This window comes from Myotis daubentonii, chromosome 11, assembly GCF_963259705.1.
Source record: "Myotis daubentonii chromosome 11, mMyoDau2.1, whole genome shotgun sequence".
NCBI lineage: Eukaryota > Metazoa > Chordata > Mammalia > Chiroptera > Vespertilionidae > Myotis > Myotis daubentonii.
Genome location: NC_081850.1, coordinates 81,693,766 through 81,713,517, shown reverse-complemented (window position 1 = coordinate 81,713,517; position 19,752 = coordinate 81,693,766). Strand labels below are relative to the sequence as shown.

The window sequence follows — 19,752 nt, the reverse complement described above, 5'->3', positions numbered from 1 at the left end:
CTGGGTCGGCTCCACAGCCACAGGACAGGGGGTCGGGGCCTCTCCCTTGGGAGAAGCCTGGGATGGAGGCAGGTGCCCCCCACCTCAGGGCCCGGCCCACTCGGAAACAGGCTCAGCAGTCAAGGAGGAGTGCAGAGCAGATGCTAGGTGACTGCCCTTTACTTTCCTAGTAGATGCCACACCCGAGGCCGCGCTCCTGGGCCGGCTCCTGCTCCCTGACAGTTTTAGACACATGGCTGACCGCCTGCTGCTTGAGGATGACAGCAAATGATTCTATTTGTAATTCCTAACCCCCCTCGGCCTCCCCCCCAAAAAACTGTACATGAGTTTACAAACATATTAACATATAAATAATGAGAAGCATCCTGGCGGGAGCCTCCCAGCTGTCTCTACTGGAGGAGCACTTTCCGGGGAGCGCTGGGCCCCGCCAAGTGCCCGCAGCCAGGGCCGCCGCCGCCGCCGCTGCCGCTCCGGGCGCTGGCTCCTTCCACACCAGGCTCCCCACACCGTGTCCCGGTGCCAGGGCAGGCCTGGAGCCGCAGGGCCGTGCTGCCGCTGCCCAGTCACCGCTCCGGCTCCAGCTCGTGCTGGAAGGGGCGCCGCTTCTCCCGACAGTGCTTCTTGTGGGCGGGCCAGTCCTTCTGCTGGCACTGCGAGCCGCAGTACCGGGCCACCTGGCAGCGCCCGCAGATGTTGAACTCCCGGAGCTGAAAGCACAGAGCAGGTACCTCTTGGTCCTGCGGAGGGACTACTCCGATGGGAGGACCCGGCCCCGGCCCGCGGCTGAGGAGGCCCGAGGGGCCCAAGGGCGGGGGTGGCGCGGCCGTACCTGCTTCTCGATCATCGTGCAGGGCGGGTAGTGGCACTCGTAGTAGGTGCAGGAGCTCTCCTCCTCCTCCACCACGTCCCCGTTGGCGTTGTAGTACCGCGTGGCGCTCAGCGCGGGGAACTGCTCCTCGATGGGGTCCGTGGGAAGCTGCTGGATTGCGAGCCAGTACAAGCTCTGCTCCCTGAAGGAGAAGGGGCCCAGCTCCAGGCACCGGGGATGAGGCAGGACCCCAGGATGGCCACCTGTGTCCTCTTGCTCAGGAGACCCCACCGCACTGTGGGCTCATCTCCACGTGTCCTACTTTGTAGCACGTGGTCTCCCCACTGAAAGGCGCAGAGCAGGGCTGGGTCTCCCGCACGAGGGCCACGCAGGCACAGGACCCGGCCTCAGGACCCAGCCGCGCCCGCCACCCAAGCCAGCAGGCAGTCCCCTCCCTGCTCAGGGCCCCAGCAGTGCCTGCTTCTGCCTCCGGCTGCTCCTCCTGTCCCGATGCTGTGCTGCCCCGCACCCTTCTAAACACCGGTCTGTGTGAGTGGACAGCAGGGCTGCAACCGGGGCTCCAGAGTGAGGCGCCCTGACAGGCAGCACCGTGACCTTCCAGAGAAGTTTAACCCCCAGGCCTGTGGGGACTCGCGTAAAAGAGGGAAGAGGCCCCGGCCGGTGTGGCTCAGTGGTTGAGCATCGACCCAGGAACCAAGAGGTCACTGGTTCGATTCCCAGTCGGGGCACATGCCCAGGGTTACGGGCTTGATCCCCACTGTGGGGCGTGCAGGAGGCAGCCAGACGGTGATTCTCGCTCATCATTGATGTTTCTATCTCTGTCTCCCTCTCCTTGTCTTTTTGTAAAAATCAATAAACATTTTTTTAAAAAAAAAGAGGAAAGGGAAGGGTCACCCTCACCTAACACCATACACAAAAGTTAACTCAAAATGAACCAAGGACCTAAACATAAGACCTCAAACACAAGACCTCCCAGAATCAAATACGGGACAAAAGCTGCACTACCCTGACTCGGCAACGATTTCTTGGATATGGCACCAAGCCACTGGTGACAAAGAGAAAGCAGACACATTGGACTTCACAAAATCTAAAAACTCTGTGCATCAAAAGACACTGTCCAGAGTAACCCACAAAACCAGGGAAAGATTTGCCAACCATAGGCCTGATCATGGATTACAGAGGACGTGAAGAACTACTGCAATTCAACAAAATAACACAATTTACAGGCAAAGAACCTGAACACACACATTCTCCAAAGACATACAAATGGCCCAAAAGCCCATGAAAATATGCTCAACATCACTCGTGTCGGGAAAATGCAAAACTACAATGAGATACCGACTCACACCAGTCATGGCTGCTATTAAAAAAACCAAACTAGCCCTGGCTGGTTTGGCTCAGTGGATTGAGCGTCGGACTGCAGACTGAGGGGTCCCGGGTTCGATTCCGGTCAAGGGCATGTGCCTTGGTTGCGGGCACATCCCTGGTGGGAGGTGTGCAGGAGGCGGCTGATCGGTGTTTCTCTCTCATCGATGTTTCTGACTCTCTATCCATCTCCCTTCCTCTCTGTAAAAAATAAATAAAATATTTAAAAAAAAAAAAAAAAAACCAAACTAGCCCTAACCGGTTTGGCTCAGTGGATAGAGCGTTGGCCTGCGGACTTGGGGGTCCCAAGTTCGATTCCAGTCAAGGGCATGTACCTTGGTTGCGGGCACATCCCCAGTAGGGGGTGTGCCGGAGGCAGTTGATCGATGCTTCTCTCTCATTAATGTTTCTAACTTTCTATCCCTCTCCCTTCTTCTCTGTAAAAAATCGATGAAAAAATATATTTTTTTAAAAAAACATACTTTATTGATTTCAGAGAGGAAGGGAGAGGGAAAGAGACAGAAACATCAATGATAGAATCATTAATGGGCTGCCTCCTGCATGTCCCCCACTGAGGACCAAGGCTGCAACCCAGGCACGTGCCCTTGACTGGAATAAAACCCAGGACCCTTCAGTCTGCAGGCTGACACTCTAACCACTGAGCGACACCAGCCAGGGCTCTTTCCTTTTTTGTTTTTAATTTATTGATTTGTGGTAGAGACAGGAAGGGGGAGAGAGATCCCTGTCTTGTTCCACTCATTTGTGTATTCATTGGTTGAGTCTGTAGGAAACTTGCCCAGCAGGCCAATGCTCTAACCCAGCGGTCGCCAACCTCTCGGACCTCACAGACCAGCAGCGATCCGTGGGCCACCGGTTGGCGACTGACCTATCAGCCAGGGCTCTGTCACTTTCAACCACAAATCTAGGAGGATAACTATTACAGAAGGGTCAGTTTCCCTCAAGATCAGGGAATTTTAGGGCCGTACTCTATCATCAGAGGAGAGAACGCAGAGGCTTGGCCCCAGCCCTGCCCCTCTCGCCCTGAGCGCCTGGGGACCACCCTCCACCTGGCCTCTGAGCCCTGCCGCTCCCAGTCCGCAGCTCAGGCTCGGGCAAGACCGTGAGGATGACCCCTGCGGCACTTCCCCCGTCTCACTGACGTCTGTCTGCTGGGAGTCACCACTACCGTCGGGAACAGCTGCGCAGAGGCCTGAGGACACGCAGAAACCCCAGGGAGCCCTCTGAGCCTGGAATGCACGTGTGGCCAGAGACACCCTGGCTAGTGTCGGCAACCAGTGTCAGCTCCCAGCCCCCGGCCTGCTGGTCCCCCAGCTCGTTCCAAGGGCTCCACGAAGCTCAGAGCTGGGCGCCCCGCGGGCCGCAGGAACTGCCCTGAGAGCAGCCCTCCCACCCAGGCGGATGCCTGCGCTGTCCTGAGCGTAAGCGCTGTTTGCAGGACTCAGAGAGGAGACCACGCCCCAGCCCACGCTGCCTGCTTCCCTCAACCACTGCGTAAACTGTGGGGCAAGGAGCGTGACAAAAAGAGCTGTCTGTGTGCACAGCGGGCTGCAGACACCTCACCTGCCTCGAGGACAGGGAGAAGTCCTGCCCCGTGCAGGCGTCCGGCCCAGACGACGCTGCTCCCGACAGAGCCGTCCTCGGGTGACCCTCCCACAGAGAGAAGCGTGGGGACCTTTCCCGCCTCCAAGAACAGGAGGTCCCCCCGTCCCTGAACCACAGCGGCATCAGAGCAGAGCGGGGACCTGGGCCTGGTGACAGAGCGGGCGGTCCTCGCGCCGCCCTGCCGCCTGGCCAGCTGGGAAGACCCACCTCTGTTTGCTGGAGGTCTCCTCCGCTTTGGGCCGCCAGCCCCACGGCACCAGCTGCAGGTTGTCCAGGCGATTGTCCACGGTCACCGCGTTGAGATGCACAACCTGGAACCCGGGAGCGATGCCGCCCCTGTGCCGCTCCCTAGAAACAAACACTCTTCGACCCGCCTCCAGACAGCCCCACGTGTCGGCCGCGAGATCTGAACTGCCCCTCGCACACTGACGGGCACACGCCAGGGGAACCCCAGGGTGCCAGCCCGTGGCCCAAGCTGGACCAGACAGGTTGACAGTTTAGCCCTTGGATGGAAGAGCTGGGTGGGCTGCAGGGAGCCAAGGCTGGAACCCCGAACCCTGCAGCCCAGTCTAGAGACGCCCCTCTGAGCGGCCCCCCTGTGCACACCGAAGAAGGCCGCCGCTTCCCCACGTCCCACCAACAGGCTCAGCGAGAGCCGGCAGGCATCTTAGCATAACCAATGGACACAGACACTGGGGCGGTGGGGGCTTGCCCAGGGTGGGAATGGCTGGGGAGGGTGTCAATGGGGGAAAAAGGAGACTATGTAAAATTTTTAAAATAAAAAAATAATAAAAAAGAAAGAGCCGGCAGGGACCAGACCCCACCCTCCCTGGGAGGCCGTAAGGGCCCAGTGAGCTGCGAGCAGAAAGAGCACGTGGTCTGGAGACCTACGCGGCCCCTCCCCTGAGCCAGCAGAGGGGCACAGGAGCACGAGGGGAGGCCGCCCTGGCCCCCCGACCCCGTGGGCGCCAGGTTCATGCAGGGCCAGCGGGGAGCACGCAGCCTGGAAACACCCACCACAGCAGCTCGTGCAGCAGCCGGCCCGAGCCCCTTCCCCGGTTCTTGTCGAAGGCGTAGGCGAAGATCTTAGCCCCGTTTCCGTCTGCGTCCACTTCCATCCTGGCCTGAGGAGGAACAGGCACAGGGCTGCTGAGAAGCCGTTCCAATTCCTCTTAGAGGAACCGAGTGACGTGAATGAGGCAGAGGGACGGAGCGGGTCTGCTGCTGGGACCCTGGGAGTCCCCAGCACACCGCACGAGAGCCAGCGTGTCCCAAGCTCCTGCATTTGAGCGCGACGGACGAGCCACTGTGCACAGTGCTGTGACAGAGAGAGAGGGGCTTCCCTCCCCTTACAAAAGCCCACAACCAGTGAGAGGCCCCCTGCACCAGCAGCCGCTGCAGGAGTGTGTGGGTCGTCTCCCGGGGATGTCAGGGAGGGCGGAGCGCTGGGGGACCGGGCATGAACACAAGCTGGTCAGGCAGCGGCAGTGGAAGGCAAGGGTGCCAGAAGATGAGAGGAAGGAGCACAGGGCACCAGGAGGGCCAGGGCCCGGGCCAGAGGGGAGGTGGGGGGACAGTCTCCTAAGGCACCAGGGCTTGTCCAGTTGAATTCGGTCACGAATGCGACACAACTGGTCTTCGGGAGGAGAAGCGATCAGGGCGGCCCTGGGGGAGGAAGAGTGCCACGGAGGCAGCGCGGAGCCCGGGTTCTGCAGGGAGCTTCCCGGGCCCTCCCACCCCAGCAGGCTGGCAAGGGGGCCCCCGCCCTTACCTCGAAGGAGTAGCCCTCCACCAGCGGGATGTCCTGCTCGTCGATCAGCGTGTACTTGGTCTACAAAGTAACCACATTTCACAAGTTACATTCGGGACCAGCAAGGTCCTGGCTCGGGCAGGAACGGACCAGCCCCTTCTGGAGTCAGAGCTCAGCAGGCGAGGGGTGGGCAGCCTGCCACAGAGCAGGTAGCGGTGCCAGGGCTGGTCATTCCCACCCGAGACTGCACCAGAGGAGCGGGCACCAGGCTGCACTTGCCACCCGCAGGAGGCTGCCCGTCCGACCTGCCACCAAGCCGGCCAACCTCGACTCTGTGCGGTTTCAGGTGCCAATAAGCCTAGCGGGACATTGCGGCTGCAGGGGAGCAGGGGGAGGGCTGGGACTGAGGCAGAACATCCGGAAGGTTTCGACTCTGTTCGTTTCTTAAGTAGGGCGGCCGGCACACAGCTGCCCGCTGCGTTGTCTTTTCTGTGCCATGGAAAAGGTCTGGAGGCTCATGGAGGCAGCTGGGCGCGGAGTCGGGGTCTCAGAGCCGAGGGGCCCCCCTTCCCTAGCTGGAGCGCCACGCCTCTCGCAGGGCGGGACGCTGTCGCCTAGGGTCTGCGCCCGTGTTACCTGCATCTGACCGCCTCTGCTCCTCTCCCACCCGGAGCTTCCGCCGCCGGCGATGGGAACAGGGTTCCCATCCAGGGTACGGTCCGCGGCTGGTCAGCGGCACGGCGGCCGGCTCCTGGAAACAGCCAAGCCTCAATGCCCACCGGCGCGGGAGCCCCAGCCTCGGACACGCGGAGGCGGGGCCGGGACGGGAGAGCAGCAGAGAGAGGCCTGGCCCGGCGGGGCCCTCGGAGGCGCGGCCAGACGTGGCCACCGCGGGCCGCGTGAAATCTGCGCGAAGCGCCACGAGGGCCCGCAGGCTCGGAGCGGCGCGCACACCGGTCTCCCCTGGAGCGAGCGCGCCGCCTCGGAAGGGCGCTGCGGTCCCCGCGCCGCAGGTGCCGCCAGAGCCGCCGCCTCCCGGGCCGCGACGCACCGTCCGAGCCCCAGGCCGCGGCCCCAGGAGGGTGCCCCGCGGGGACACGCCGCCGGCCCGCCACCCGCACAACCGCCGGGCCCTGTCCCCCCGGCCAGGCCCCGCGGCCCCGACCCAGCCCCAGCCCCGCGCCCCGACGCCGCGCCCCCCGGCCCAGCCCCCGGCCCGTGCCGCTCACCTTCCCGGCCACCCGGCCGAGCCGCACGATGCCCAGTTTGAAGTCGGTCATGGCCAGGCCTGCGCTCGGCCGGCGGCGCCGCTCCCTGGGGAGGTGCCGGGCCGGGGCGGGGCCGCGGCGCGCCGAGCGAGCCGGGCGGGCGGGCGGTCAGGGGTCGGGTCCGGGCAGCCGGGCGGGACGAGGCTGGGCCGGGACCGGGCCGCCTCAGCCGCCGCCTCGAGCCCGCCGGACCTGCCACGCGCCGCCGCTGCCGCCGCGCGCACCACCGCGAGCGGAGACGAGGGCGGGGCGCGGCGCGGACACACCCCCGCCCGCCGCCTCCCGGCCAATAGCGGGGCGCGCCCTGCACCAGCCGGAGCGCGCCGCTTCGCCGCGGCCAATGGGGAGCCGGCCAGTGCGCAGGCGCGCGGGGCAGCAGTGCGACCGCGGGGGAGGGGCGCGGCCGGGGGCGGGGCGCGGCCGGGGGCGGGGCCTGCGCGGCCGCCCCGCAACGTCAGTTTCGCGGGAAGCTTTGTGCCGGCACCGGCTCTCCGGCCGCCCCGACCCCGCGTTTTACCCGCGATCCCGCGCCCCGATCCCTGGGCAGTTCCGGGCGTTGCGCCCCCGGCGGTCCGAGGCCCCGTGGTCAGGGTGCAGGACTCGCCGCGGCTCCCATAAACGGCCTGCGTCCAGGGCAGCCGGCAGGGGCGGGATCGGGAGTGAGCGCGGGACCCCGGTGCCCCGGCCGCGCCTGCAGGACACCGGAGAAGCCCAGCTGAGGACCCGCCTACCCCCCGCCCCCGCCGCCGTGTCTCCTCCGCACTGGGCCCCGTTCCCGACCAGGCAGCCGGCCCCCAACCCAGGCGATACCAGCCTTCCCCGGCCGCAGGCTCCTTAACTGAGGTGGGCGACGTCCAGGGCGTAGAACCGCTTCCCCGGGGACTCTCGGCCTGCCTCTTGGGGGACCTGCCTCTTCCGGAACCTGCCTCTTGGGGGGCCTGCCTCTTCGGGGGCCTGCCTCTTGGGGGGGGCTGCCTCTTTGGGGGCCTGCCTCTTCGGGGGGCCTGCCTCTTGGGGGGGGCTGCCTCTTTGGGGGCCTGCCTCTTTGGGGGCCTGCCTCTTGGGGGGGCCTGCCTACCAGCCTTGCCTCCTGGCAACCACTCCAGCTTGGCTTTTGCGCCCAGGACCCACCAGTGCGCATACATTTAAAGCGCCTGCTCCTATTCCAGCGGGGAAGGCAGAAGCCCGTGAGGAGTGAGTTCTGTGCGGTTGGGAGGCCATCCATGCCGCGGGGGAACGCGTAGATCGGCTTTAGAGGTCGGGGTCCTGGTGAAGGCGGTGAGCAGAGTAGGCCTGACGGACAAGTCAGTGGAAGGAGAGGGCGTGAGTCCTGTCAGCGCTCGGGGATGAGCCGCCGCTGCAAAGGCCCCTGGGGACATTCCTGGCATGTTTGAAAATGGAGGCGGCCGCCGGCTGGTGTGGCTCAGTTGGTTGAGCATCGTCTTACGCACCAAGTGGTCACCTGTTCAATTCCCAGTCAGGGCACATGCCTGCGTTGTTGCTCCATTGGGGGGGGGGGGGGGGGGGGAGAGACCAGCCTGGATGTTTCTCTCTCTCCCTCTCTCTTCCTCTCTCTCTAAAATCAATGGAAACATATTTAATAATAAAAAAAAAGATAACAAAATGGAGGTGGCTATTGTGCCCAGACTGGAGGGCAGGAGAAGCAATAGGCTCTTGGCAGGACTTTGACTTTTACACCCAGAAAGAAGGGCGGAAACAATGAGATACCACCACACACCCATCAGATGGTTATCACCAAGGAGTCAAACAAGTGCGGGCGAGGATGGGGGAAAGGCAACGCTGGCGCGTTGTTGTGGGATTACAAATGGGTGCCGCCACTATGAAAGCAGTGTCTGTCCCAGTTATGTATTGGTGCCTGACAAACCACCCCAGACCTTCCCGGCTTGGTTCTGCAATCCAGATTGGGCTCAGCTGGTTGGTTCTGCTGCTGGCTGGTGTGGTCAGCTGTCTCAATTTGTCACTAATTCCTTTGCTCTGTCAGTGTGCGATGCTCCACCCAATTGGTCCTGGGACTTGGTTTTGATGCACTGACCGTCATAGAAAGTTCTGGGACTCAGAGCCCAGGACCGAGGACGGGCAGCTTCGCCTTCCTCCACCTTGGTGACATGCCGCCAGGTCATCAGTCTCACTATCTGGAGACCATCATGCTGTGCAAACCCCAAACCAGCCATGGGGAGAGGCCTCACGGAAGACACCTGACCAGCATGTCACCTGACCACACCTGGGCTCCCCCAGCCACCCCAGGTGAGGCATCACACATGTATGTCTGTTTGGCTCAGTGGCTAGAGCGTCAGCCTGCGGACTGAAGGGTCCTGGGTTTCATTCTGGTCAAGGGCACATGCCTGGGTTGTGGGCTCCATTCCCAGTGGGGGGCGGGGGCGTGCAGGAGGCAGATGATCCATGATTCTCTCTCATCATTGATGTTTCTGCCTCCCTCTCCCTTCCTTTCTGAAATCAATAAAAAAATATTTTTTTTAAAAAAAGAAAAGAAAAGGGATGTCTTGGATGTTCCATTCTCAGCAGATACCGCACAGAACAGAAGAGCCTCCAGCTGAGGGCAGCCTCATTGTCACAATAAGTAATCAATTGGGGTAGTTTGTTCTGCAACAGTAGCTAGCGGACACAGCCGGGGCCCCTCAGCCACAGTCCCTGGGTGTGATTGAGGCAAGAAGTCTGAGCCAGTGGCACTCAGGCATCCAGGCAATCTCTCCCTCTCCCTCTCCCTCTCCCTCTCCCTCTCTCTCTCTCTCTCTCTCTCTCTCTCTCTCTGAGGTTTCCCCAGCAGGTAAGCAGGCATTGTTACGTGGCAGCTCCCACACCCACGGGGACGAGATGAACCGCTGCCAGGCCTCCTGAGCCCCTGCAGCTGGTGCGGCTTCGCTTGTCACAGCACCACCAGTCACAGCACGCCAGGGGCCAGCCCGCTTCCATGGTGGGGTGGAGCCCACCTTGTGATGGGAGAAAAGCGCACGTGGAGAAGGGATGGGAGAAGGGGTCGGCAGATATCTCTGAGACAAACTAACCAAGCCATGGGAGGGAGCCGCTGGAGTTCCGGGCAGAGCTGTGGGAAGGAGAGACGGGTTGATGGTGTTGTGTTCTTACTTATGCTGCTGCCTTGGGGGGGACCGCCTCCCAGAGCGAATTCCTAGAGACCTCAAGCAGCTTCCTGGGACCACACCTTTCACATGCAAACCAGCCAATCCAGAGCCCCCTCTCCCACCCACCTCCTTTATCAAACTCACTCACCGCCCCATCTCTCTGCCTCCCTCCCCACAGAGCCAGGGACTGGACACTGGAGACCACCCCCATGGACCGAGCCCCTGAGCTTACTCACAGCCTCCACTGCCTCACCCACTCCTTCCCACAGAAAATTCAAGGGCTGGGGGCCGAGCCACCCACCAAAAGAGGGGTCCTCTTTTGCAAGCACAAAAGTCTTCTTGCAAACGAGCAGTCGTCTCTTTGTCACCTCACTCAAAACAAATCCTGGGTACATTTTATTTGGGTACATATTGATTTCAGAGAGGAAGGGAGAGGGGGAGAGAGAAACATCCATGATGAGAGAGAATCATGGATTGGCTGCCCCCTGCACGCCCCACAGTGGGGACGGAGCCTGCCACCTGGGCATGTGCCCTGATGGGGAATTGAACCGTGACCTCCTGGTTCATAGGTCCATGCTCAACCACTGAGCCACACCGGCCAGGCAAAGCCTTTAAGGTGACAGGGGAATGGTCTAGAAGTGGCCACAGTGGTCAGAAGGGCACCCAAAGGCACAGGAGGTGTGTGAAATAAACATCCACCTGGAGAGGTCCCAGGAAGCCGGTGCCAGGGGAGCGAGAGGAAGGGCTGTTGAGAGAAAGGGGTCAGGACGTGGGTGCGGACTGCGGGTGTGAGGGCCCGGGAGCAGTCTCCCCGCACAGGGGATGGGTGAGCGGTGGAGTCGGAATAAAGGCTGTGGGGGCCACATGGGGGTCCAGCTGTGGGACGCAGAGGGTGACCTGAGATAAAAACCACCCACTTTCTCTCATTCATCCCATCTCAGCAGCAGCCAACACACCCTCTCCTCCCGCCTTGTTGACTTCTGCAGTGAGTGGCATTCTGGGATGCCCACAATCCTCTTCCCCTGGGCACCCTGAACTCGCTCTGGAACCCCCAGGCTCTAGGAAGCTAGGCCGGTCTGGCGCTGCCTGCCTACCCCTCCCCCCGCAGTGCTCCCGGCGCCCCCTTTCCTCACCTGGCCCAGCAGGACCCTGCGGAACAGGAAGTCCCTCCCCTTTCGCTGGAGGGCTAGATTAGGGTTCTGTGGGTTTTACCCCAAACTCTAATGGGAGTTACCATCTACCCACGAGCGCGTAACAAATCTTTAGCCCATCGTCTCCCCAAAACTCAGGCGAAGAAGTGCCCAGTGGGCGTCTCAGACTCTGCGGGTCATGAATGTCTCCCGCACCCCAAACAACTTATATCTAGGCCCGTTTTCTCCCTCAGAAAATGCCACCGCGTTAACACAGCGGACCTCGACGCCCTCCTCCAGGCACCCCCAGATTTAACGGGCGGGGCGCCCACTGCCGCTCTCTGAGCTGGCACGGCCTTGTGTCTCCTGGGCTCCTCCGTCTCCCGCGTGCACTCCCCCACCTGCCCCCGCCACTTCACTCTCCACCCGCCTCGCCTTTTAGAGGCGATACGTCAGAGCATGTCCCTCAGCGCCCTGGAGTCACGCACATCCCGCGCCCCCTCCACGCCAGCCCCGCACCCACGTACTCAGGGCCGGTTCCGCGGGCAGGCAGCTCCCGGGACCCCACCCTGAGCCCCAGGACCGCCGCGCGCTCCCAGCGCACGCACACCCGCCGCCAGCGCTCCTTCCGCGGAGGACGCGCGGGGCTCGGAGAGGGACCCTTCCCAGCGAGCAGGCCCCGACCCTGCACCGCCCCAGCCCGGGCCACGGCCCCGCCTCCTCGGGAGGTGAGCCGGCCACTCTCCCGGGGCAGCAGGAGACCCGGCCGGACCTCGACCCTGCGGCCCGGAGGCGGGGCCGCGCGCAGACCCGCGGGGACGCGGACCCGGCCAGGAAAAACCCAGCGGACGAGGGGCGTGGCCGATTGGGGGCGGGTCCGGGAGAGGGCGTGGCAGGGGCGTGGCCTGGAGGCGGGCCTGGAAGGCTTGAGGCGTGGCTGAGACGGGGGACGGGCTCGCGAGCGTAAGGCGTGGTCGAGGGCGTGTCCCCACCGAGGGGGCGGGGATACGGGCGTGGTCACATTGGGGGACTGGTCGGAGGGGGCGTGGTCTTGCCTGCGGCGTGTCCGGATTGGAGGAAGGGCCGACGGGGCGGGGTCGAGGGTGAGTCGGACCGGTGTGGTGCTCAGAGCAGAGCCGGCCAGCAAGCGGGCGGGGGCAGCAGCGAGCGACCGTCCGGCCGGGCCCGCGGGCGGCATGGGGCGGGTGCAGCTCTTCGAGATCCGCCTGAGCCACGGCCGCATCGTCTACAGCCCCGGGGAGCCGCTGGCAGGGGCCGTGCACGTGTGCCTGGGGGCGCCTCTGCCCTTCCGAGGTGGGCGCGGGTCGCCTTGGGGCGGGCCGGGCGGGGTGGGTTCAGGTGGCTGCGCTCGCTCCTGGGGCTGGGCCGGGACTCCCGGAAGCGCTGCCGATGTCGCTGAGTCTGGGCCACCCCCTTCTCCCCTAGCACGGCCCGGGGGCCCGTATGGGCGCCACTCGGGTGCCCCGGGTGCTGGGAGTGTTGGGTGGGAGGCAGGCGGCGTTCGGGGCAGAGCAGGGAGGCCTGGGTGGCCCAGTCTTCCGCTTCTGCCCTTCCTGTCCTCTGCGCCCGGGTGAAGGCTGGGAGCCTGTCCACTTTGGCAGAGCCCACTGGGACCTGGACACGGGCAAGCCTCCAACCCTCCCAGCCAGGGCTCCAGGGTCCACTGTGCCCCGCACCTGCTGGGCCCTTACTGGGAGGCTGGGCTTTCTCTCCCACACCCCCGGCTCCTGGCGCAGACAGTCCCACTGCCGAGTCTGCGGGTTCCCAGCGGGACCCACGGGCCACCCGGGCACCTGCTTACATCCAGTCTAAGCTTGTACTGGTGGACAGGGGTGTCTTGCTCAACCCTGGTTGCCCAGCATCCCACCCCCACTGGCATCTGGGAGGTGAACCTGAGCCCTCCTGGCCTGTCCCCCTGCTGGTGCACACACCTGGGGCTTTGGCATCAGGTTGCCGCAGCTGCCCTCCCCAGCACCCTCCACAGGTGCCGGCCTCTCCTGTCCGAGGTGTCCACAGGGACCTGGGTGGGTTCTCAGGGCTCGACCCTCAGGGTGGGGGCGGGGGATCCCTGGCTCTGAGCACAAGGTTGTGCGATGTGTCCCTGCTGGGGTGCTCCTCCACCTTGGGGTGCTCAGCCAGACCCCTGTGTGGCTGGCAGCTCAGCACTTCTGGTCCCCACTGAAGACTGAGAGCCCCCCTGGGCAGCCGCTGCCTCCGTCCTGGACAGGCCTCACCTGCCCCCTCACGCCACAGTGAGAGGCCGCGGGGGTCTGAGAAGCTGGTATAAGTAGCCTGCTCACCTCTCGCTAGGGGTTCAGCCTGTGGAGTCTCCTCCCCATGAGACTGTCACCTCCTTTCTCGTCTCCCCAGTGGGAGTTTGGGGTTTGGGTGGGAGTGTGTGAGGCAGGGGCACAGTAGGGACCATGCGGTTCTTCCCTGGGGCACAAGCCAGAGGCGAGAAGTGCCATGGGGCCAGCTTCCTGGCGGGAGGGAGGGTGCTGTGCAGGGCCCCAGGCAGGAGGGGCAGCCTCGCAGCTGGGGCAACCGAGCCCCTGTGCCACGCTCATCACCTGGCTTGTCCACCTGTCATCCTTCTGTAGCCGGGGCCCAGGGAGTAGGCTGTTGGTGACCACAGTGGAGGGATGGCCTGAGCTGTGGGGGACTGGTCTGGCCTGGACAGGCCCCCCTGGCCTTCGTGTGGTGGGTGTACTGTGGGTGAGTGGACAGCTGCCACAGAAGGCCGGGGGAGCCCTGTTGGTGGTCCCATCTGTAAAAGTGCGAGCCTCAGAGCGGGAGAGGGAATGGTGGGGGGTGGGCAGGGGAGCAGGTGGGTTTGGTCAGGTGACCCTGGGAGAGGGAAAGTGGGCGCTGTAGCTGCGCTGGGCTTCCTCCCAGCCCAGCCTGGGTCAGGGAAGGGAAGGTCGGGCTCTTTTTCCTTCTTTTATTCAAATGATACTTGTTGAACCCTTCCTGCCAGCCAGTGATGCAATGGGAGACCTCCATCCCCGGGAAGGGACATGGAGAAGGATAGCAGCCAGCCCCCAGCTCCATCCCCATCACCGGGAAAGACATGGAGAAGGACAGTCCCCAGCCCCACCGGCTCACTGAGCTCTTGTCACGGGCCTGACACCTCCCTCCCCACTTCCAATGGTCCGACTCTGTGAATTCTCATAGCAGCCCTGGGAGGTGGGCGCTGTCATCCTCGTGTGACAGACCTGGAGCCAGGACAGAGAGAAGTGGCTCATGGGCTAGAGGCAGGGAAAGAAAAGATGATTTTTAAAATATATATGTTTGATATATTTTTATTGCTTTCAGAGAGGAAGGAAGAGGGAGAGATAGAAAGATCCATGATGAGAGAGAAGCACTGATCGGTTGCCTCCTCCAAGTCCCCCACTGGGGAGGAGCCCACAACCCCGGGCAGGTGCCCTTGACCAGAATTGAACCTGGGACCTTTCAGTTCGCAGGCCACCGCTGTATCCACTGAGCCAAACAGGTAGGGCAAGGCTAATATATTTTTATTGATTTCAGAGAGGAAGGGAGAGGAAGAGAGAGATAGAAACATCAGTGATGATAGATCGGCTGCTTCCTGCACGCCCCTCACTGGGGATCGAGCCCGCAACCCAGGCATGTGCCCTGACCAGGAATTGAACCCTGACCTCCTGGTTCATGGGTTGACACTCAACCACTGAGCCGCCCCCAGCGGGGCCCCGTGATGATTTTCCTTAGAGAACTGGAGCAGCCCCAAACATCCAAACAGGGGTACCCGTCAGTTCAGTGCCGCCGTCCGGTATACATCCAAGCACTGGTACAACTGAGCGTTCCGCACCTGGAGGGCGCAGCCCTGCTCAGTGCTGGGAGCACACCTGCCCCGCCTGCGTCTGCGCTGTGGGCGCTGCTGGTGCGATGCCCGTGCTCTCCTCCAGGGGGCAGGACGGCGCGCTGTGTGTGCCCATCCCTCTGCTCCATCCTCTGGGAGAAGGGGGTGGAAGGAACGGGATGGTTTCCTCCGGAGCAGCGACGGGCCTCGCTCATGCAGTCAGGGCCCCGACGGGGCGCCCGTGTGTGCAGAAGGGGCTCTTTGCTGGGCATTGGGCAGGCCGCAGCGCGTGGGCCCTCGGGGGTAACCAAGGTTTGCTTTGATACCGGTTCTTTTTCCGGGGTGAGGTGCCCCCACAGCTCTTCCCCTGAACTCTGGGGTGCAGGCCAAGCCGGGGGAAGGTCTCAGCCACCTTGCCCGGGGACTGCGCCTCGATTGTTGGCGTTACGAGCTGTGGTGCTTGGGGCTCCTGGGTAGATAGTGTGAGATTCTGAGAGCTGCTGGGTCCCTGGTCCGTGCCATCCTGCCTGGCACCTCGCCAGGCCCCCGTCAGCCTACACCTGGTTACTCCAAGGCGTCTGTTTCCCACCTCAACACAGTTGCCAACTGAAGGTAACAATGGTGAGTGGACGCCTGTGCCTCTCGTCTGCTATGTAAACCCCTAAGTAACAAGTCACCCCAGAGCTAAGTGGTGTTAGCTACCGTCATGGGTCGGGATTTGGACAGAGGTGGGCAGATCCATCCTTCAGCTCCGTGCGCCGTCCACTGGGGTCACTTGGCAGTGCCCGGCGGGCACCGGGGCCGTCTGGGGACCACTGCATCCCTCGGGCATACTCTGTTGACCCCAGCGTCCCCAGGGCAGCGGGACCAAGCAGGGCCGCGCCCTGTCCACGGGAGGGTTCAAGCTGGGTGGCTTTTCCCTGGGTCCGCCACCCTGCCCTCTGCCTGCCTGGCCGCTCCTGGGCTGTGAGGGTCGGCAGGAGCCCTGCGGCCCCAGATTTCAGGGTGGGGACACTTCCAGGCCTGGACCCAGGAGGGCTCGGCTGATGGAGCGAGGATTAGAAAGCAGGCTGAGGTCCCAGAGGGGAGACAGGACGGCACAGAGGCCGAAGGCTGGTGGCTGGCAGTGCCGATGGGGGCGGGGGAGAGCCAGGGTCCCGAAGGAGCTGTGTGCTGAGGGTGACCCACAGGAAGTCTGTCAGTAGGCGGGCCAGCCTGGGGATACGTGGACACAGCTGGCCTGGCTGACCCCTGGCCCGGGCCCCGGGCACACCGGGCGGGCTCTGTCAGTCAGGTGTCAGACTCTGCGTCACCTTCCCCTCACCTGACATGGAGTCAGGGAAGGGAGAGGGACTGCCCAGAGATGCTGAGGTCTTTGACCTTGACTCAGCCCTGCGTGAGAGGAGGGTGGGGCCGCAGGGCCACCTGCCGGTCAGCTTCTGCCCCTCTACCTGCTCGGTGCCTCTGCCCCTCTCGGGCTCAGAGCATAGGTGTTGGGCTGAGACGTCCGAGTTCCTCACCACGGAACCGTGGCTGCCACGGGTTCCTGGTCCGGGTGCTTCCGCTGGGGAGTAGGGGAGGGGACTGGCCGCTGTGGATGCAGAAAGTCAGTCTGCTGGGCAGCCTGGCCCAGGAAGTCAGGGCCGCCCCACCCGCCATTGTGTGCCTTTTCTGCCCAGGCGGGTCTGACCACATTCCTGCGGTGTGAGGCCAGCCACTGACTCCCTGGAGCGCGCAGGGTGCTTCCCTGTCTAACTGACTGCCTGTGAGAGCGTGAAGGCCGGGTCAGCGGTCACCAGCCCCACGGGCCTCTGTTCCGCATTCACCTCCCACACATCCCCTCTGGGAGCCGGGTGTTCACAGGCTGGTGGGCCCAGGCGTGTCCTCTGGGTGACCCTGGGGGCAGCAGCACAGGTGTCCCTTGCGCCTCGCCACCCTGGCGCCCTGTGAGCACCCCCAGCTGGGGGAGGGGCAGGAGCTGTCTTCTAAAAGGCAGCAAACCTTTGCTGGCTTCTCAGGCCCCACCTGGGGGGGGGGGTGCTGCCAGCCCTGCTTGAATGCCTGTGCTGGGGGCAGGGAGGGGCCAGGCCAGCGGCGGCTGGGCTCACCCCGTCCCCCTTCTTGCAGCGATTCGGGTGAGCTGCACAGGCTCCTGCAGGGTCTCCACCAAGGCCAACGACACGGCGTGGGTGACGGAGGAGGGCTACGTCAACAGCGCTCTGTCGCTGGCTGACAAAGGTGCGGCCGCCTGTCCACCCCCTTTCCATCTGCCTCTGGGAACCCCGTACAGGCCCACTTCCCGCAGGGCTGTGCACCCTGATGGGTCTCTCTCCCTGGCAGGCTCTGGGCTGGGCTGCTGATGGGGCAGCTTCTCCTGGATGGGGGGGCTCCAGCCTCCGGGACAGCTCTGAGCCCCTGTAGTTTAAGCCAAGCTCTTGGCCCCATCCTCTGCCCAGGCCTTGGCCCTGTGCTGCTGGGTGCAGGGCGCGGGGGCCGGGCACCCCAGCAGCCAGAGCAGTGCAAGCTGCTTGGCTGTGGTGCCTGCTTCTCTCCTGGGCCCTGCGGTGTCACCTGGGGCTCCGGAGGGCCCCGGCCCCACACCTCCCTGCTGTCTCCGCAGGGAGCCTGCCTACTGGAGAGCACAGCTTCCCCTTCCAGTTCCTGCTTCCTGGTGAGCGCCCCGCCTGGCCAGGCCTGGTGGTGACAGTGGGTGGGGGAGAAGAGAGGGGGCGCCCGTTGGGTACCAGTCTGTGCTCTCTCTCCAGCCACGGCACCCACGTCTTTCGAGGGCCCCTTTGGGAAGATCGTGTACCAGGTGCGGGCCACCATCGACACGCCGCGTTTTTCCAAGGATCACCAGTGCAGCTGTGTGTTCTACATCTTGAGCCCTCTGAACCTGAACAGCATCCCGGACATCGAGGTGAGGGTGGGCTGGTGGCGCCCTGGGTCCACGGGGATCCCGCCTGCCCACACCACCAACGCTCTCCCCCCTCCCCCTCCCCCCAAGCAACCCAATGTGGCCTCCACCACCAAGAAGTTCTCCTACAAGCTGGTGAAGACGGGCAGCGTGGTGCTCACCGCCAGCACCGACCTCCGTGGCTACGTGGTAGGGCAGGTGCTGCGGCTGCAGGCCGACATCGATAACCAGTCGGGCAAGGACACCGGCCCGGTGGTGGCCAGTCTGCTGCAGGTCAGGGTCCCCATGGGAGGGTGGAGGGTAGGTCACTGGCCTGCCCCAGCTCACAAGCTGGCCCTTCCCCAGAAAGTGTCCTATAAGGCCAAGCGCTGGATCTATGACGTGCGGGCCATCGCGGATGTGGAGGGTGCCGGAGTCAAGGCCTGGAGGCGGACGCAGTGGCAGGAGCAGATCCTGGTGCCCGCCCTGCCCCAGTCGGCCCTCCCGGGCTGCAGCCTCATCCACGTGGACTACTACCTGCAGGTACTGGGGCTGGGGCGGCGGGGAGTGGGGGGTGGGGGTGGGGAGGGGGCCCGGTGTCTGGACCCTCACCACCCGTCCCTCACAGGTCTCCCTGAAGGTGCCCGAAGCCTCCGTGACCCTCCCGGTCTTCGTCGGCCATATCGCTGTGAACCCAGCCCCGCCAAGTCCGCAGCCAGGCCCCGGGCCGCCTCCTGGGGCTCAGTCCTTGGTGGTGCCCTCGGCCCCGCCCCAGGAGGAGGCTGAGGCTGAGGCCACGGCCGGCCAACCCCACTTGGCAGACCCTGTCTCCCTCCTCGCCAAGTGCCACTTGCAGCTGCGGCCACCTGCCGCCCTCGGTGCAGGGCCTGGCGCCCCCGAACCCCGACCCCCGGGCGGCAGCCCCGCCTCACGCCCTCTGCCCCCTGCCTTGTGCGTCTCCACAGGTGCCGCTGTGCCCTACTTCGCAGACGGGGCTGGAGGGCCGGTGCCCACCACCAGCACCTTGATCCTGCCCCCGGAGTACAGCTTGTGGGCCCACCCCTGCGGTGAGTGAGGGCCTGGGGCCGGGGACGGAGGTGCACGGGCCCCACGCTGACTTCTCTCTCCCCGCAGAGGCCCCGCCGTCCTATGAGCAGAGCTGCAGCAGTGCGGACCCCGGCCTGATCCCCGGGAGCTGACCCGCTCCGCCTTCTCCCCGGTGGCTGACCTCTGCCACGGGACCTTTGCGCCCGGCCTGACCCGGCCCTCTCAGGACTCGATGCGCCCGGCGGCCCCCGCGCACGTGGCCTCTCCCGGCCGAGGGCCGGCTGGACCGGACCCACTCGGTGTCAATAAAGCATTGCATTTGTAGCGCCGGGCGCAGGCCGGCCTCTCGGGCGCCCTCCTGCGGCCGGACGTGCGCGGGCCCATCCTGGGGGCCCCTCCTCGGGTCCGCCCTCATCCCGCCCAGGCGAGGCTCCGCCCAACCTTCAACCCCGCCCCCAGGGCGCCAGCCTTCCTCGCCCCGCCCCTTCCGGGCACCTGGCCCTCTCGCCCCTCCCCTCCGGGACGCGCCCCCTTCTGCGCCCCGCCCCTTCCGGGCACCTGGCCCTCTCGCCCCTCCCCTCCTGGACGCGCCCCTTCTCCTAGGTCCCTCCCTCCCTACCGGGCGCGTTCCCCCGGCCCTGGGAGCTGGGTTTCCCGTGGAGACCAGGCGTTAGTCCGGAGGCCACCGGTCCCTCCTGTGCGCGCACCAAGGCTGGCCCGGCCGGCACCCACCCGTCCAGGCGGCGCCGTTCAGATCTGCGCCGGAGGAGGTCCCGCGGGGGCGAAGGGGCGGGTTTGCCCTTAGCTTCGGCCTCAAGTGTCACGTTGCTGCTGGAGCTACTGCCACGTCTGACAGGCCGCTGCTTGCCTCCAAGTGGGAGTGCGGG

At 64.4% G+C, this 19,752-nt stretch overlaps 2 protein-coding genes across 4 annotated transcripts; one reads left to right on the top strand and one right to left on the bottom strand.

Moving 5' to 3' along the window:
• Positions 1-248: 248 nt before the first annotated feature.
• ZMYND19 (zinc finger MYND-type containing 19) lies at positions 249-7,083 on the bottom strand. Of its 3 annotated transcripts, XM_059658560.1 has the most exons (7): positions 6,797-7,083; positions 6,204-6,318; positions 5,589-5,648; positions 4,835-4,941; positions 4,025-4,165; positions 830-1,010; positions 249-707 (listed from the first exon to the last, which is right to left on the bottom strand). In XM_059658560.1, the coding sequence occupies exons 2-7, from the start codon at positions 6,207-6,209 to the stop codon at positions 564-566; spliced, it is 639 nt and encodes a 212-aa protein (XP_059514543.1). In that variant the 5' UTR covers positions 6,210-6,318; positions 6,797-7,083; the 3' UTR covers positions 249-563. The 3 variants fall into 3 exon arrangements, with proteins under 3 accessions (XP_059514543.1, XP_059514542.1, XP_059514544.1); XM_059658559.1 differs by lacking the exon at positions 6,204-6,318; XM_059658561.1 differs by lacking the exons at positions 5,589-5,648; positions 6,204-6,318; positions 6,797-7,083 and adding an exon at positions 5,069-5,534.
• A 5,120-nt stretch (positions 7,084-12,203) lies between these two features.
• Positions 12,204-19,209, top strand: ARRDC1 (arrestin domain containing 1). Its single transcript, XM_059658541.1, has 8 exons — positions 12,204-12,398; positions 17,050-17,160; positions 17,543-17,593; positions 17,688-17,842; positions 17,930-18,112; positions 18,185-18,361; positions 18,447-18,885; positions 18,953-19,209. The coding sequence occupies exons 1-8, from the start codon at positions 12,281-12,283 to the stop codon at positions 19,015-19,017; spliced, it is 1,299 nt and encodes a 432-aa protein (XP_059514524.1). The 5' UTR covers positions 12,204-12,280; the 3' UTR covers positions 19,018-19,209.
• The last annotated feature ends 543 nt before the right edge of the window (positions 19,210-19,752 follow it).